Raw genomic sequence first — 16,595 nt, forward strand, 5'->3', positions numbered from 1 at the left:
GGTGAGTGGAAAATAAGGAGGCCCAGGTGTTAGCATAGCTAATGAAGCGCAGCACCACCTGGTATTCAGAATAATGACCTGTGACATACACCCAACTCTATCAAACATCTGTCTACAACAAGGGTAGGCAGGCAGGCAGGGAGTGAGTGAAGGGAGGGAGATAAAGGAGAGAAGAGATATGAAAGATAGAGTGAGGGAGACAAAAGAAGTGTGCATCATACCCTCAGCGTAATGTAGCAGAAGAAACACAGTGTCCTCTGAGACAATGAACTTCCTCAGCCGCACCATGTGGGGTACAGAGTGAGGCATGATGGTCCGCTTGGGTCTCCCACAGTCACTGCTCTTCCTCAAGCCCTGAGGAGGGATGAAGGAGAAACATTGCATTGAGGTTGTGCAAACATTGCCCTGCCAACCCGACTCCCTGTGTCTGTATTCATTAAGACGTATACAGTACATCTGAGTTATTCTAGGCTTCAGTGCAGGAATGAGTGAGAGTGTGTGCGTGTGTGTGTGTTTGTCGTCTGTGCCTGTGGCGTGCTGTTGGATGGCATCTGGCACACGTCTCGCCCCAGAGCAGGAGAGCTGACAGGGACACGGCCATTAGAATCAATTACACAGGTCACACTCAGGGCACATGGTGACTCTCACATACACACCGTTACACTCAGGGCACATGGTGACTCTCACATACACACCGTTACACTCAGGGCACATGGTGACTCTCACATACACACCGTTACACTCAGGGCACATGGTGGCTTTCACACACACCGCTAGCCTGAATACTAGGGACTGACACACACACTAGTAGGACTACTAATTCACCACATAGACTTACTTTCAAAATAAAGGTCTCCTGGGTTCTCTTGTCCATAACCAGAAGAACCTGAGGGGAAAGACTAAATTAAAATCCAGACATAACATTGCAGTATCCCTCCATCTCTTCCCTGCCTCCCTCCCTCTTAAATCATGTCCGTTTCACCTCCCTGCACCCCCTCCCTTCCTCTCTCTTTCCTGACATCTTCATTTCTTTTCTCCTTCACTTCTCCTCCTCTCTCTGACATCTCCATTTCTCTCCTGCTCCCTCTCTCAGGGGAGAGCTGGAGCATATGTGGCGGGGTGTGTGTGTGTGTGTTTTATTCTCTGTGACCCTGGCTGGGCCCAAACAGGTGCAGGCTAAATGGATATGAATGGAGTTGTGAGTAAACAGAGTGAAAGTGCTAGCCAGGACGCTAATATAATTAACACACCAACATCAGGGACGGGGGAGAGGAGAGGAGGCGCAGGGGTGAGGAGCTCTCTCCATCTGTCCCCCTGTCCCCAATTAAAAGTGAGAGAAGGAGGGAGGAGAAGGAGAAGAGCTGTGTATGTCATTGTCCATTAGGTGAAAAAAACTGTTTTTGTTGTCTTTCGTTGGCCGCCATTTTTATATGCACAGAATAAGGGAGCAAATACCCGCAGGTGCTTAGTTGTGTTGCTGAGTTGTGTGCAAACATAGTATGGTTTTAGTTGTGTGTAGGGCTACACTAACACATGTGTTACACTGTGTCCATTTGATATGTGTTTGGTTGTGTAAAGAGCTGTGGCTCTGGCCTGTGCTGAGCTCCATTGATTCTGTGTTGTGCGATGTCCGCTCTGCCTGCCAAGTCATTTCATGCTCCAGTGCTGGAGTCACTTTGCCAGCAGCTGTTTGAGAGGACCAGTAACCTAAACTGACCTTGTGGCACCCCGACACACACACACTGGCTTCCTTTCCTCGTCTCCTTTCCTTGATCCTAGCTGATTTTAAAAAGACATGGATAGGTGAAAACAGGTAACACAGTAGTCTTTCTACTTAGATCCAGGAAAGGAGATGAGGAAACCACTTCAAACTGATGATAACTGCCCACAGGATGCTTATCTATAGTCTAAAGTGGCTTCCTCTCCATCTGCACCAACCTAAAACAAACAGTCTATATGACTGCTCTTCAACCCATCCTTCCCCAGACTGACCTTATCGATGACCCCCAGCACCATGTAGGCCCTGAGCTCCTCGGCTGGACTCTGCTGACCCCCTCTGCATGTGGCGGTAGAGCATTGTGCCCCCATGGCCTGAGATAGATGGACAAGATTGATTTTATATAACCTTATATAAAGCCAGGCAAGTCATTGAGAAGAAATGTTGTCTTTTACAATAATGATTATAAGGGTGCATCAGTGAGCCAATGAGATTGTTTGTAGCCACTGACCACGGTCTGTGTTGACCCTTGACCCATGCTGTTTCTCAGATGCTGATTGGATATCTGCTCAGCACGCATCAGATACTCAGCCGTCCTTCTCTTCACAGCCTCCCGCCTCGTAGGGCTGGGCTCGCCTGGAGAGAGAGGGGGAGATGGAGGGAAGGAGAATTATGTAAGATACAAACACTAGCCAATAGAACCAGCCAATTCAGATTGCAAAGCCAATCAATCAAATTGTGACGGCAGGTAGCCTAGTGGTTAGAGCGGTGGACTAGTAACCGAAATGTTGCAAAATTGAATCACCGAGCTGATAAGGTAAAAATCTGTTGTTCTGCCCCTGAACAAGGCAGTTAACCCACAGTTCCTAGGCCGTCATTGAAAATAAGAATTTGTTCTTAACTGACTTGCCGTGTTAAATAAAAGTTAAAATCAAAATGTAAAAAATTTAATCACGTGCCGCATTTGCACCAATACACAATTTCCCCCTAATCGGGCAGAACTCTGAGGGAGTGCAAGTGCTTGTATGAATACGAGCAAGAGCGAAGACAAGAAAGAAAGGGAGCGAGAAAACGAGAGAGTGTGAGAGGTATTGTGTAGTGTAGCAGTGTGTGTCTGGACTAAGAGCTGTAATTGACGTTTTAAGGGGTGTTGAGTTAATAACAATCATTAGTGACAAATGGCTGGCCATCGCTTCCTCTCAACAGAACCCATTAACACAGCACAACAAACAAACAAACATATTGTCTCCTCAACAAAGTACCTAGTGTTTCCCTCCAAGGTACCTTACCTTGCACCCCTTGCAGAAGCAAATCCACCCCGCTCCTGTAGTAGGAGAACGCTGATTGGTAGTCCTGCTTTGCTTCCTTCTGCACAGCCAATCGGATGTGTTCGCTAGCCCTGTCCAGGTAGTCTCTCTTGGTTTCCCTGGCGTTAGCGTTACCTCTCCTCAGACTGGAGGGGAACAGCGCTGTCCTGCTGGTTCGGCTGACCTCGGGGGCTGGGGAGCCGGGGGCTGGATTCGAGGTGTGCTGCTGATGGTGGTGCTGCTGGTAGTCATACAGGGGGGGCAGAGAGGGGCTGCTGTGGGTACTGGTGATGGTGCTGGAGCCTCCCAGTGGCTGGTTGGGCGAGCTACGGCCAGAGGCCATGCCATCGTCCAGCTCAGCCAAAGAGTCTATGTCTACGGCCAGGGAAGTCAGGTCACTGTCACTGGACGGACCTGGGGAGGGGACACATAGACATCAGTACAGACAACACACAAATACAGGAGGGTAGACACACACACAGACAATGTTTGTAGAAACACACACACACAATATTGTTTTTACCTCCATATTCAGACTGACTGGTAATGGTCAAATCATCTACTCCACCGAGATCCCTCTGAACTGGGGAGAGAAACACACAGACAATGAGTGATACGAGGGTAGGTGTCCTTTTCCCTCAAATATGAGGTTAAACTGGGATGAAACTGTAATGAATACTCCTCAGGTCCCGCCCTACCTTCAGAGCCGCAGTCTGATAGGCTGTCAGCCAGGAAGTCCAAGAAGGGTTCGGCCGGTCCAATAAGCTCTGAGCCGTCGCTGACCTCCCCTCCCTGAAACACAACCAACAACCAATCAGAGAGGGAGCCCATTGGACAGTGAGCCTATGAGGAGTCAGGGACAGATGTTTATTAGCAACGTGATGCTAGGTGGACCAATACCTTGAAGGTTTGTGTGTGTGTGTTCATGCGTTTCAGTGCAGTGAAATGCCTTTTTTGGCTAGCTCTAACCCCAACAATGCAGTAATCAATAACAATGTAATACTAAAACTAACAAGGTATAACAAAAACACACCAGATATAAAAAATAAGAACACAAGAAAGTAAGCATACTATATACAGGGTCAGTTCCAGTACCATGTGCAGGGATACTGGATCGATAGAAGTAGATATGTATAGGGGTAAGGTGCCCACGCATCAGGATAAACAGAGTAGCAGCAGCCTTTATGATGAGTGTGTGTGTGGTGTGTGTACCTTGAAGAAGTCCTGAATGTGCTGGCTGCTGTAGAGGGCTGGGATGTTAGCAGAGAACTGGAGCAGATCTTCTGAGCACTGCCTCCTCTCCTCAATCACCGTCTCATCAAAACGACCTACACACACACACTTATTACACTGGGTTTATTACACACACATCACGTCATGTAAWATGTTATTACACACACACATCACGTCATGTAATTACACTGTTTATTACACACGTCATGTAATATGTTATTACACATGTCATGTAATATGTTATTACACTGTGTTTATTTTACACACACACACACACACACACACAATGTCAGGTAATATGTTAATAGCGGCCCCTTACCAAACACTTTGGCCTTGGCGAAGGGTGGGAAGAGCTCTGATTGGCTGAAGAGATTCCTGTGTAGCTGCCAGAGGTCGTGATGAAGTTTCCGGAAATCACTGTACCTCTTCCACACCGTGATCTAGAGAGAGGGAGGGAGAGGGGGAAGAAGAGAGGGAGAAGAAGAGAGGGAGAGGGGGAAGAAGAGAGGGAGAGGGGGAAGGAGAGAGGGGAAGGAGAAAGAGAGAAAGGCACAAAAATAAAAAAGTAAGACTCATATCACTACTCTAGGAACACACACACACACACACACGAAATCTCCCACACACACACACACAATAAACTCCACACACACACACACACAATGAAACCTCCAAACAAACAATGAAAGCTCCACACCACACCATGAAAGCTCACACACACATATGAACCTCCACACACACACACACAATGAAACCTCCACCACACACACACAATGAAACCTCCACAACACACACAATGAAACCTCCCACACACACACACACATGAACTCCACACCACACACACAATAAACTCACACACACACACACAATGAACCTCCCACACACACACACAATGAAACCTCCCCACACACACACACAATGAAACCTCCCACACACACACACAATGAAACCTCCCCACACACCACACACACAATGAAACCTCCCCAACACACACACACATGAAACCTCCACACACACACAACACAATGAAACCTCCCCACACACACACAATGAAACCTCCCCCACACACACACAATGAAACTCCCCACCACACACACACAATGAAACCTCCCACACACACACAATGAAACCTCCCACACACACACCACACACAATGAAACCTCCCACACACACACCAATGAACCTCCCCACACACACCACAATGAAACCTCCACACACACACACAATGAAACCTCCACACCACACACACAATGAAACCTCCACACACACACACAATGAACCTCCACACACACACAATGAAACCTCACACACACACACAATGAAACCTCCACACACACACACGATGAAAACTCCACACACACAAACGATGAAACTCCCCAACGAAAACCCACACACACAAACGATGAAAACTCCACACACACAAACGATGAAAACTCCACACACACAAACGATGAAAACTCCACACACACAAACGATGAAAACTCCACACACACAAACGATGAAAACTCCACACACACAAACGGATGAAAACTCCAACACACCACACACACCTCTTATATAAATCTCCACACAAGAACATTCACATCCCCCCTTTCTGTCTCTCTACAGACAGACACACATTCACTAACTCCAGTAAAACCCCTCTACCCAACCTGAACAGCCCCAGACCAGCTCCAGACATCAGGCCCAGGTCCAGAGGTAGTATAGGGCAGACAGAGAGGTCTGAACCCCAACTCGGACTGCTCTGGTCTGGGCTGCCGGTCCAGTGCGTGAGGGACACGAGACACAGCACCACTCCCAGAGAGAAGGACTACTCAACAATGGCGTGTGGTTTTCCCATTTCTCTCTCTCCCGACCACACACACAAAAGTAATTGGGATCATGCCTGCTGTATTAGAGCGGGCCTCAGGGCTGTGTGTGTACAGGCACAAGCTGCAACCTTTTCCAGCATATCTCCTACCTATAGTTCTATATGCATTAGCTGTGTGTGGGTAAAATCAATGGGGAAGCTAAGCCAAAAAATACAAATAAAAAGCCATTACAACCGGTGTTGTGATAATTGTGTTGTTTTCTCTATAACCTGTTAGTTCATATTAGAGGTCGACCGATTATATTTTTCAACGCCGATACCGATTATTGGAGGACCAAAAAAAGTCGCTACCGATTAATCGAACAATTTATTTATTGTTTTTGTAATAATGACAATTACAACAATACTGAATGAACACTTATTTTAACTTAATATAATACATTACATTAAAATTCAATTTAGCCTCAAATAAATAATGAAACATGTTCAATTTGGTTTAAATAATGCAAACACAAAGTGTTGAAGAAGAAAGTAAAAGTGCAATATGTGCCATGTAAAAAAGCTAACGTTTAAGTTCCTTGCTCAGAACATGAGAACATATGAAAGCTGGTGGTTCCTTTTAACATGAGTCTACAATATTCACAGATAAGAAGTTTTAGGTTGTAGTTATTATAGAAATTATAGGACTATTTCTCTCTATACGATTTGTATTTCATATACCTTTGACTTCCGTCCCTCTCCTCACTCCTACCTGGGCTCGAACCAGGAACACATCGACAACAGCCACCCTCGAAGCAGCGTTACCCATGCAGAGCAAGGGGAACAATTACTCCAAGTCTCAGAGCGAGTGACATTTGAAACGCTATTAGCGCGCACCCCGCTAACTAGCTAGCCATTTCACATCGGTTACACCAGCCTAATCTCGGGAGTTGATAGGCTTGAAGTCGTAAACAGCGCAATGCTTGAAGCAGAGCGAAACGCACGAAAGTGCTGTTTGAATGAATGCTTACGAGCCTGCTGGTGCCTACCATCGCTCAGTCAGACTGCTCTATCAAATCATACTTAATTATAACATAATAACACACAGAAATACGAGCCTTAGGTCATTAATATGGTTGATTCCGGAAACTATCATCTCGAAAACAAAATGTTTATTCTTCCAGTGAAATACGGAACCGTTCCGTATTTTATCTAACGGGTGGCATCCATAAGTCTAAATATTCCTGTTACATTCCTTTTTAGCGAATGCGCACCGCATCGATTATATGCAACGCAGGACACTAGATAAACTAGTAATATCCTCAACCATGTGTAGTTAGCTAGTGATTATGATTGATTCATTGATTGTTTTTTATAAGATATGTTTAATGCTAGCTAGCAACTTATCTTTGCTTCTTACTGCATTCGCGTAACAGGCAGGCTCCTCGTGGAGTGCAATGAGAGGAAGGTGGTTAGAGCGTTGGACTAGCTAACCGTAAGGTTGCAAGATTGAATCCCCGAGCTGACAAGGTAAAAAATCTGTCGTTCTGCCCCTGAACAAGGCAGTTAACCCACTGTTCCTAGGCCGTCATTGAAAATAAGAATGTGTTCTTAACTGACTTGCCTAGTTAAATAAAGGTGTAAAAAAATAATAAGTAAAAATAATTTTTAAATAAAAAAAAAATCGGCCAAATCGGTGTCCAAAAATACAGATTTCTAATTGTTATGAAAACTTGAAATCGGCCCTAATTAATCGCCCATTCCGATTAATTGGTCGACCTCTAGTTCATATGCCTTGCGACCGTGATATATAGGCCTAAGGCCGAGACAATAAGGAGACACACTGGCAGAATAAATTCAACCACACCTTTATTTCATCACAAAACCGGAGAGCCACATTTGTCCTGTGAAGTCCACAAAGCATATTGCATATAACAAAGTTACATCACCTACAGAATGTTCAAGCAAGTTAATGTTTCCGACATTTTTGTACCATTAAACAACTTGATTTAGAACCAGAGTTACCACAAGTCCCAAAGAAAATAGGAGCTGCCTCTGTAACAGTATAACTTTGCGTCCGTCCCCTCACCCCGACCCGGGCGCGAACCAGGGACCCTCTGCACACATCAACAACAGTCACCCACGAAGCATCGTTACCCATCGCTCCACAAAAGCCGCAGCCCTTGCAGAGCAAGGGGAACCACTACTTCAAGGTCTCAAAGCGAGTGACGTAACCGATTAAAACGCTATTAGCGCGCACCACCGCTATCTAGCTAGCCATTTCACATCCGTTACACCTCCACTATTCCAGCACCATTTCAAAGTCATAAAATCACCTCTGCGTAGTCTAATACAGTGACAACTAAAAGATACCAAAAACAATTCAGTCCAATCAACCAAAGCTAAATATGATGTGGCTGTCCATGATTTCTGTGCGTGCATGTAAGTAGAAAAAACATGTTGACTCACCCTACAAGTAGAGAAACGCCGATGCCATCCTCACTTTCATGTTGCCGAAACGGTCTCTGACTGTCATACAGCACACACTTTTAGTTGTTGTTGTCCTAGGCAAATCATTGTACCATCTAAACCCCTGTGAAATATATTTTCAGCTGTTTAAAGCTGGTGTACAAAACTAAAAGTAAAAGATGCCAAAACTAAACTTGAGAACGGGAAGCATAGAAATAGCGCACATAAATCAGATTTACCGCTTCTCAGACTTGCTTCCAATGAACATGACAGATCTATAACTGACATTTCTGTGGGAATTTGGTCGGTTCACCTAAAAAAAGTTAGATACTGCAGCTTTAACATTAATCTACATCTAGCTACATAGTGAACTTCCATTCTCTCAGGCCAGGGGCACAGTGTATGAATTTATGGTTGGATCAATCGCCGTTATAATCATTGATCAGTACGGAGAATTTTTTTAAATATTTTTTTTCTGTCAATAACGTTTGGCTTTTGATGTGAAGCAAAATCCAAAATGGCTATCCTGGACACTTTATTTTGTGTGCCAGGACTCAGTTTAGCTCAACGCTGATTGGCTATTAGCTTTATTTTTTAGGGAGGCCAAATTCGCTTAGCTTCCCTTGCATTCATTCAATGCTACGGGCGGCAACAATGTCATACTCTTTTTGGCCAGACAGCATCAGACAGATGGACTATACATACAGAGACAAAGGGGCACTGTTTTGCTCGCTCGGATGCAGCCACCGGTGAGATAAATTCAGTCTCTTGCGAATTGAAGGAAAAGTTTAACAGAGACGAGAGCGACGAAAGATATAAAATTAAATGTCTTAGTACATTTTTGAAGCCTGGCTTCCCATGGCATCCATGAATACGCACCACCGTCTAAATAACAGCAATTGAACGTTATCTGCCCACAACTTATGGCCTTTATTCCCTCTTTAGGTAAGCTGACGCTAACTTAGCGGTCACAGAGCTATATAGCTTAACCGCGAGACATTGATACTAACAGATTAAGTAGCTAGTACTAGAGTGGATGTATGTAAACACTTACTAATAGGCTCTGCTAAACCGTGACTCTCTGACTGACCAGGGTTCACACCAGGGTTGGAAATTAACACCCGCCAAATGCGGGTAGATTTTGTCATTGGCGGGTAACGGCCAGTGTACACTAGGAACTGGTAAATTTCTGCGTGCCGAGGCGGCCGCCCAGAGTGGCTCGCCTGTGGGCATGCTGGCAGCACGTTTGTTTGTGCATCAATAATTCAGTATAGCAAGTTTGTATGAAGGTCTAGTTATTAAATGGGTAAATAGTTTAATCCATCCTCCTTTTCATTAATTTATTCACAGTAATCTGCTCTAAACCACTCGGTGACAAACTTACTTTCTTGCCCTGTTTCCAATCGTCCATGGCTGGGAAAACCTATCCACTTAAGTAAATACATTTATTTTAAAAAAACGAACAAACATATTATTAGCTAGCTAGCTACAGTGCAGGACAATTCAAATGTGACTCGTTTCAGGAAACTAGGCGTATGTCGCGCATCACTACTTCACAGGAGAGGCATTTGATCTTTTTTTTTATCAAAATGCTTTTTTTGGCAGAATTACCTTCTGGAACCTTCTGAAATGTGACCTTTCATGTGCCTTAAAAACAAACTTGTATGCCATCTGTAAACACAAATAAAACTGTAACATTATGAGCCTAGCTGATTTAGCCCCAGAAAAAGTCAGGAACCTTCTCGCTAGCCATGATTGGCTGAGTTAATGGATGGGCTGGACATGCCGAGAGATGAGTTTGGATTGGTCTGCCATGTAGCACGCTTCAGTCTGTAACATGAGCTGCTTAGTATGTGCAGGTAAGCAGCTTTTTTGAGAGAGATCACTAACTGCACAAGTGTTGCTAATGCTCTCCACCTTCTGGAGGAGCGAGTTTTGAAATCAGTGCAATGCCCAGTGGAAGCAGAGCATGACAGCTAAGGAGATGGAGAAAATTCAGGCGTTTGATTGCAAATGGTTAGCTTTAGCTACCTGTAGATTCATGCARGGTAGTATCGTTATGAGTTGGGATAATAGTTCATTGTTTAGCTAGCTAGCTACAGGTCTAAACAAAATACTCCACTACGCAAGTAACCATTTCACTGTACCGTTTACACCTTCTAACAAGCTAAACTCAGCAAAAAAAGAAACGTCCTCTCACTGTCAACTGCGTTTACTTTCAGCAAACTTAACATGTGTAAATATTCGTATGAGCATAACAAGATTCAACAACTGAGACATAAACTGAACAAGTTCCACAGACATGTGACTAACAGAAATTGAATAATGTGTCCCTGAACAAAGGGGGGGTCAAAATCAAAAGTAACAGTCAGTATCTGGTGTGGTCTCCAGCDGCATTAAGTACTGCAGTGAATCTCCTCCTCATGGACTGCACCAGATTTGCCAGTTCTTGCTGTGAGATGTTACCCCACTCATCCACCAAGGCACCTGCTATTTCCCGGACATTTCTGTGGGGAATGGCCCTAGCCCTCACCCTCCGATCCAACAGGTCCCAGACGTGCTCAATGGGATAGAGGTCCGGGCTCTTCGCTGGCCATGGCAGAACACTGACATTCCGGTCTTGCAGGAAATCACGCACAGAACGAGCAGTATGGCTGGTGGCATTGTCATACTGGAGGGTCATGTCAGGATGAGCCTGCAGGAAGGGTACCACGAGGGAGGAGGATGTCTTCCCTGTAACACACAGCATTGAGATTGCCTGCAATGACAACAAGCTCAGTCCGATGATGCTATGACACACCACCCCAGACCATGACGGACCCTCCACCTCGATCCCGCTCCAGAGTACAGGCCTTGGTGTAAGGCTCATTCCTTCGACAACAAAAAAGCGACGTCAGTGAAGAGCACTTTTTGCCAGTTCTGTCTGGTCCAGCGACGGTGGGTTTGCGCCCATAGGCAACGTTGTTTGCCCGGTGATGTCTGGTGAGGACCTGCCTTACAACAGGCCTACAAGCCCTCAGTCCAGTCTCCCTCAGCCTATTACAGACAGTCTGAGCACTGAAGGAGGGATTGTGCATTCCTGGTGTAACTCGGGCAGTTGTTGTTGCCATCCTGTAACGATCTTGTTCAGTTATCGTTACATGTGGCCACTGTGAGGACAATCAGCTGTAAATTATTGCCCTGGCCACATCTGCAGTCCTCATGCCTCCTTGCAGCATGCCTAAGGCACGTTCACGCAGATGAGCAGGGACCCTGGGCATCTTTCTTTTGGTGTTTTTAAGAGTCAGTAGAAAGGCCTCTTTAGTGTCCTACGTTTTCATAACTGTGACCTTAATTGCCTACCGTCTGTAAGCTGTTAGTGTCTTAACGACCGTTCCACAGGTGCATGAATTGTTTATGGTTCATTGAACAAGCATGGGAAACAGTGTTTAAACCATTTACAATGAAGATCTGTGAAGTTATTTGGATTTTTACGAATTATCTTTGAAAGACAGTTAAATTTTTTGCTTTTGAGTTTAGAAACGAACCAAAAATATTGTTGAGAAAGTTGCTTTTAGTTGCCTGGTTTGCTAGATTGACATATACTAAATTCATTTTTAAACCTGATGGGTTTATTGGTGTTAAAATGCACCAGTTATGCCATTTTGGACCCTCAGGCTGCTGATGTYATGCAGCCTGTCGTTTTTGTGTGTACTTTTTCCATAACGACAACTTTAATGTCGGACGACAATAGAATGTTCATGATGTCACTGCAACAACTGTATACAGACATTTCGATAGTAGAAGTATAAACCAGCCTTTAGTCATGAAATCTTTGGTTGTACACTTGTACTCACTGTTTAGCACATGGTCTCACATGTGAATCGTTAAAGAGATGGGTGGGGCTAAGGATCAAGAGGGTGTGAATGATGCTGAGTGGGTGTAGACAAAGAGCTCTCCAGTAGGTGTACCAAAACATTCAAAGGCACATTTTCTCAAAAGTGGTGTTACAAGTTTATCAACTTCCAAAGCAGAATTACTTTCCCATTTGTTCCTCAAATGCAGTATATGATACAATTTTCTATCTATGAGCCTCTACTTTTATCCAATGTAAATAACACCATTTCAAATTTTGCTACATAAGACCGAATCGAGGCGGTCGATCAAATTAGCTACTAACATAGCTAGCTAACTAGCCAACATTAAATACTGTATAGCTAGCTAGGTGAATTAAATAACTTAATATTAGCTAGCTATCTTGATGTATTTATAATTGTATATTAAAAACAAACAAATGCATTTGTAGGTAGCTAGCTAACAGCCATGAGAGGGTGAAAGGACAGCAGCTCCAGCTGTCAAATAAGTTTCTGCCTTAGCACTACAAATGATCAACTCATCAAGCTTCAAGTGGTATTTATGTATTAATTTTCCTTGATATGATCCTGCTGTCATATGCACACATGCATCTATCTATCCAATGTTATCATGATTTGTTATAAGATATATTATACTTTAGTAATACACAATGACCTGCTGATGTAAAAGTCTAATAATGACATTACCTTCCATATTCCTACAGATACCTTGCAACTGGAGATTCCTTCAAAACGATGACCTACAGTTACGGTGTAGGGGACTTCACAGTTGGGTGCATGGTCGCGAGTGTGACCAGGGCCACCTGGGAATGGTGGAATTCAGGCATGTGTGAAGGCTACCTGTGTCCTGCATAACTTCATGATGGACATTTTAATTTTTTATTTCACCTTTATTTAACCAGGTAGGCCAGTTGTGAACAAGTCCTCATTTATAACTGCGACCTGGCCAAGATAAAGCAAAGCAGCGCGACACAAACACAGAGTTACACAAACATACAGTCAATAACACAATATAAAAAAATCTATATACAGCGTGTGAAAATGAGGACCAGGAGGGGACATGCAGCTCTCCGCCGTGTGCCAGACCAGAGGTCTGCTGCTCTACAGGATGTTGCACGGACGGGGCCAACAATGCAACACGGGAGGCAATCAATGTGGAGGAGATCTTCACCTCCTACTTCTTCAAAGAGGGTGCTGTTCCCTGGCAACACCATAGACTACACTATGCACAACCAAAGGCTATTTTAAGAGACGCCCACATTGCAATAAAGAGTATTCTTTACATTTAATAAGCTGTGTCAACTCCAGTTATTACAATTCCCAGTTTCTCTCCCTTTAATTTCTACTTCTCAGATAAGGGTGATGTCTGCACAAAAACAAAACAGGCTGTTAATAGTCACCCATACTGAAAATGTTTATCAACAATTAGACGCCCTACAACCCACACACTGGTATATCAATCTGATTGATGCAGTAAGCAGGTTCAGGTGTCCACCCACCTTCAAAGAATAGGCAAGAGGACCAACCATGGAGAATATTAAGACATCTCATTATTTATATTACTACGCTATATTGTTTGTCCTCGGGTGTCTGTGCATGTTTTTCAGTATAAAGTACTCTGGAGCCATTCAGTGTGGACACTGGACACCAGGTGAGGCCACACACACACAGATTCCTGTTGAACACTGTCTCTTTTGAACAGTCTCTTTTTATATGTGAACCCCTTCCACTTCTGAACTGCTTGACAGAGGGAACAGTATGATCAGAGCTGAGAGGTCACTTGGTCGGGTCAACATGAAGCACTATAAAATAGATGCTTTACATTGAAATACAGATAGAGATGTAGTAGTCCCAGAGTTAATGATCCATGGTCAGTTTTGCATTTCACCTCCTGATGATTATGATGACTGACATATTGTTAGAATTAAAAAGACTAGGCTTAATCATCCCATCTCTCTCTCTCTCCCTCTCATCTGCAGGTATCTTTTGATGTGAGAGAGGATACCAACCCCCAGTCGCATCATCACCACCTCACCCACATTAAGATAACCCTCGGGCCAACTGGGGGTCCAAGGATGGTTAGAGACGGTTAGAGACACTTAAGTAATTCTGATGACCTGAGAGAATGACGTTTGGTAGCACTGTAATTCATTACTCATGTGCAGTCTTCCCTGCTCCTCTGTTCTCATCTCTTTCCCCTTGTCGGTCACACTCACACCTCCCTCTCTCCCCACCTCTTTCTTCCTCTGTTTTATAATTCAGACCAGATGTGCATTGAAGTACCGATTGAACTTGTATTTATAAAATAATATTTATAATGCATGAATTATGAATTTATAACACTTGGATAAAGAACTTTTCAATAAAGCTCTTCACATTCTCTACTGGTTGAAATTAAGTCTCTAATTTGATTAAATACTACACCTATCCTGTGTCCTCAGATCAGTGTAGATTAAGGAAATGAGCTGGCGAGAAGAACCTATTTTACATTATTTACATGATGCATAGGAAGTGTGGTGTACTGTTTTTGTAATTCTGGTCCTATATGTATGAATTACAAATCAGCCTTTAACTAGTTAAATAATCTGCTCTAGTCTAAGGCAATGTTACAATGTGTAACCATTGATGTCCTAGGACCAGGAATGGTAAACACTGTTGAAGTGTATAATTGTAATAAATACAGTGCATGCAGACACAGCATCATTCAAAGACTGGAGTTTGATACTCCTGGTTTTGGATATGACTGAAAAAAGAATGTCTCACAGACATTCATACCTGAACCACACCTTTATTTGCCAAGATAGAGTACAAGATCAGAGAATACATTCAATGTATGTGGGGAACTCATGCTTGGTAATAACTACATGTATATACGACTTGCATCCTTGGCACAACAAAGTTATATTATATTCTACTCAATCCATAGGCTTCATTGATGCCATTCAGAATGTCTTGAAGTTAATACAACCGGCTATGATTGCTGTGGTTCATAGCTAGCTAGCTAATATTGACATTATAATATTAGCATGTAACAGTCATGTTGTCACGTTCTGACCATAGTTCTTGTGTGTTGTGCTTGTTTTAGTGTTGGTCAGGACGTGAGCTGGGTGGACATTCTATGTTGTGTGTCTAGTTTGTCTGTTTCTGTGTTCGGCCTAATATGGTTCTCAATCAGAGGCAGCTGTCAATCGTTGTCCCTGATTGGGAATCATATATAGGTGGCTTGTTTTGTGTTGGGGATTTGTGGGTGGTTGTTTTCTCTGTGTTTTCTCTGCACCAGATAGGGCTGTATCGGTAAGCCACATTTGTTATTTTGTATTTGTTTAGTGTTCAGTATTTACGTAATTAAAATCATGTTGAACACGAGCTACGCTGCGTCTTGGTCCGATCCCTGCTACACCTCCTCTTCTCATGAAGAGGGAAGGTTGCCGTTACACATGTGTGTAACAGTAATTTTCTGCAATTTCTTGGGGATTAATGATCAACTGGTGGAAGCAATTAAAATCACTGTTCTGAACTAATATGTATACCAAATGTTTTAGGGTCTACACACAGATCGGCTACAAAACTAGTTACACATCCATAGGCATACACCTGCATTGCTTGCTGTTTGGGGTTTTAGGCTGGGTTTCTGTACAGCACTTCGAGATATTAGCTGATGTACGAAGGGCTATATAAAATAAACTTGATTTGATTTGCATACAGGTATTTTTATCCTCCACTACGCAATAAGAAAAGAGTTAGCTAACTACATTACTTTAGCTGCATTGCATAGCAAATATCAGCAAGACAGGCTTACAAAATTGTACTTTAAATTTGCAGTAAATGCTTTAGCTAGCTAGATTCTTTACATCGACTCTTTCCCAAGACAACAGCCTGGTTTTCTCAGGAATCCCAAAACATTCAACAACAAAAAACGCTCATAAAGCTACCTGGCTAACGTTAGCTAGTCAGCGAGCTTGCTAAAGATTTTTCCTAAATTAACTTTGACACAAATTCATGCATAATCGTCTCTACAATAACTTATTCCTCTCGACTGTACATTTTTTTCATAATTAGTTATGACATTATAATTACTTACATTTGCTTCCATTCTAGTATTTTTGTCAGCCATCTTTGCTGAAGAAAGTCTCTAGCGTTGGGTCGCAGAGAGTCAAATTCGTCATGGGAACCACTCGATATGATTGATCGTTGCCCAGCGTTAGCCGCTGGTGATTTCATAAAGT

The 16,595-nt window shown here is 43.5% G+C and overlaps 1 protein-coding gene across 1 annotated transcript in view; it reads right to left on the bottom strand.

Moving 5' to 3' along the window:
- Positions 1–16,595, bottom strand: part of rps6kc1 (ribosomal protein S6 kinase polypeptide 1) — a 46,870-nt gene that overhangs the window by 17,925 nt on the left and 12,350 nt on the right. Inside the window, exons 3-11 of the mRNA XM_023999747.3 lie at positions 4,577–4,697; positions 4,237–4,352; positions 3,723–3,816; positions 3,548–3,607; positions 3,007–3,438; positions 2,229–2,353; positions 1,993–2,091; positions 839–886; positions 222–354 (exon numbers count right to left, since the gene is read on the bottom strand). Of these exons, the coding sequence (XP_023855515.1) occupies positions 222–354; positions 839–886; positions 1,993–2,091; positions 2,229–2,353; positions 3,007–3,438; positions 3,548–3,607; positions 3,723–3,816; positions 4,237–4,352; positions 4,577–4,697 (1,228 nt within the window). The remainder of the gene's footprint in view (positions 1–221; positions 355–838; positions 887–1,992; positions 2,092–2,228; positions 2,354–3,006; positions 3,439–3,547; positions 3,608–3,722; positions 3,817–4,236; positions 4,353–4,576; positions 4,698–16,595) is intronic.

This window comes from Salvelinus sp. IW2-2015, linkage group LG14 (assembly GCF_002910315.2).
Source record: "Salvelinus sp. IW2-2015 linkage group LG14, ASM291031v2, whole genome shotgun sequence".
Lineage (NCBI taxonomy): Eukaryota > Metazoa > Chordata > Actinopteri > Salmoniformes > Salmonidae > Salvelinus > Salvelinus sp. IW2-2015.